The sequence below is a fragment of the Papaver somniferum genome, unplaced genomic scaffold (genome assembly GCF_003573695.1).
Source record: "Papaver somniferum cultivar HN1 unplaced genomic scaffold, ASM357369v1 unplaced-scaffold_27938, whole genome shotgun sequence".
Taxonomy (NCBI): Eukaryota; Viridiplantae; Streptophyta; class Magnoliopsida; order Ranunculales; family Papaveraceae; genus Papaver; species Papaver somniferum.
Window position 1 is genome coordinate 1 of NW_020638750.1, and position 622 is coordinate 622.

General features: G+C 37.9%; 1 protein-coding gene across 1 annotated transcript in view; it reads left to right on the forward strand.

Annotated features, from left to right (window-relative positions):
• Positions 1–6: 6 nt before the first annotated feature.
• Positions 7–622, forward strand: part of LOC113341263 (zinc finger BED domain-containing protein RICESLEEPER 2-like) — a gene marked incomplete at its 3' end in the record, with an annotated part of 973 nt that continues 357 nt past the window's right edge. The window contains exons 1-2 of the mRNA XM_026586206.1: positions 7–104; positions 355–608. Of these exons, the coding sequence (XP_026441991.1) occupies positions 99–104; positions 355–608 (260 nt within the window). The remainder of the gene's footprint in view (positions 105–354; positions 609–622) is intronic.

A 622-nucleotide genomic window follows, 5' to 3' on the forward strand; every position in this document is an offset into this window, starting at 1 on the left:
GTGTGACTTTGGACAATGTCAGTGCAAATAGTGTGGCAATTGAGTATCTTCAAACAAGTGTCATCAATTGGACCGGAGCAAAAGTGAGATCTCAGTACATGCAGGTATAATTACTTTTCTTGGCTCTATTCATTATGACACTTGAAACTGATTCAATATGAAAAAAAATTCTTTAGGTTGATAGCATATAATCTTGCATAGCCATGAGTTCTTTATAATGTACTTGTTGCTTTGTGCTTGTTGTATATCTTTGTGCTTGCAACTGATTCTTTCATTCTGTTATTGTTTGATGAACTAGCTAGAAAATAATTCTTTGATGAACTGTCTGTGCTTTTATTGTTTCATTCCTGCCAGGTAAGGTGTGCTGCGCATGTTCTTGCGCTTGTTGTCAAAGATGCTGTGTTGTTGTATCACAAGTCCATTGGAAGGATCAGATCAGTTATCAAGTTTGTTACCGGCTCTCCCTCTAGGTTGGCCAAATTCAAGGAATGTGCTGCTCTCGAGAAGATTGATTGTAAGAAGATGGTTTTCCTAGATGTGAAGACCAGGTGGAATGCTACGTATCTGATGCTTGATGCTGCCATTCCTTATGAAAAAGTCTTTAAGAGGTTAGAAAGAGAAG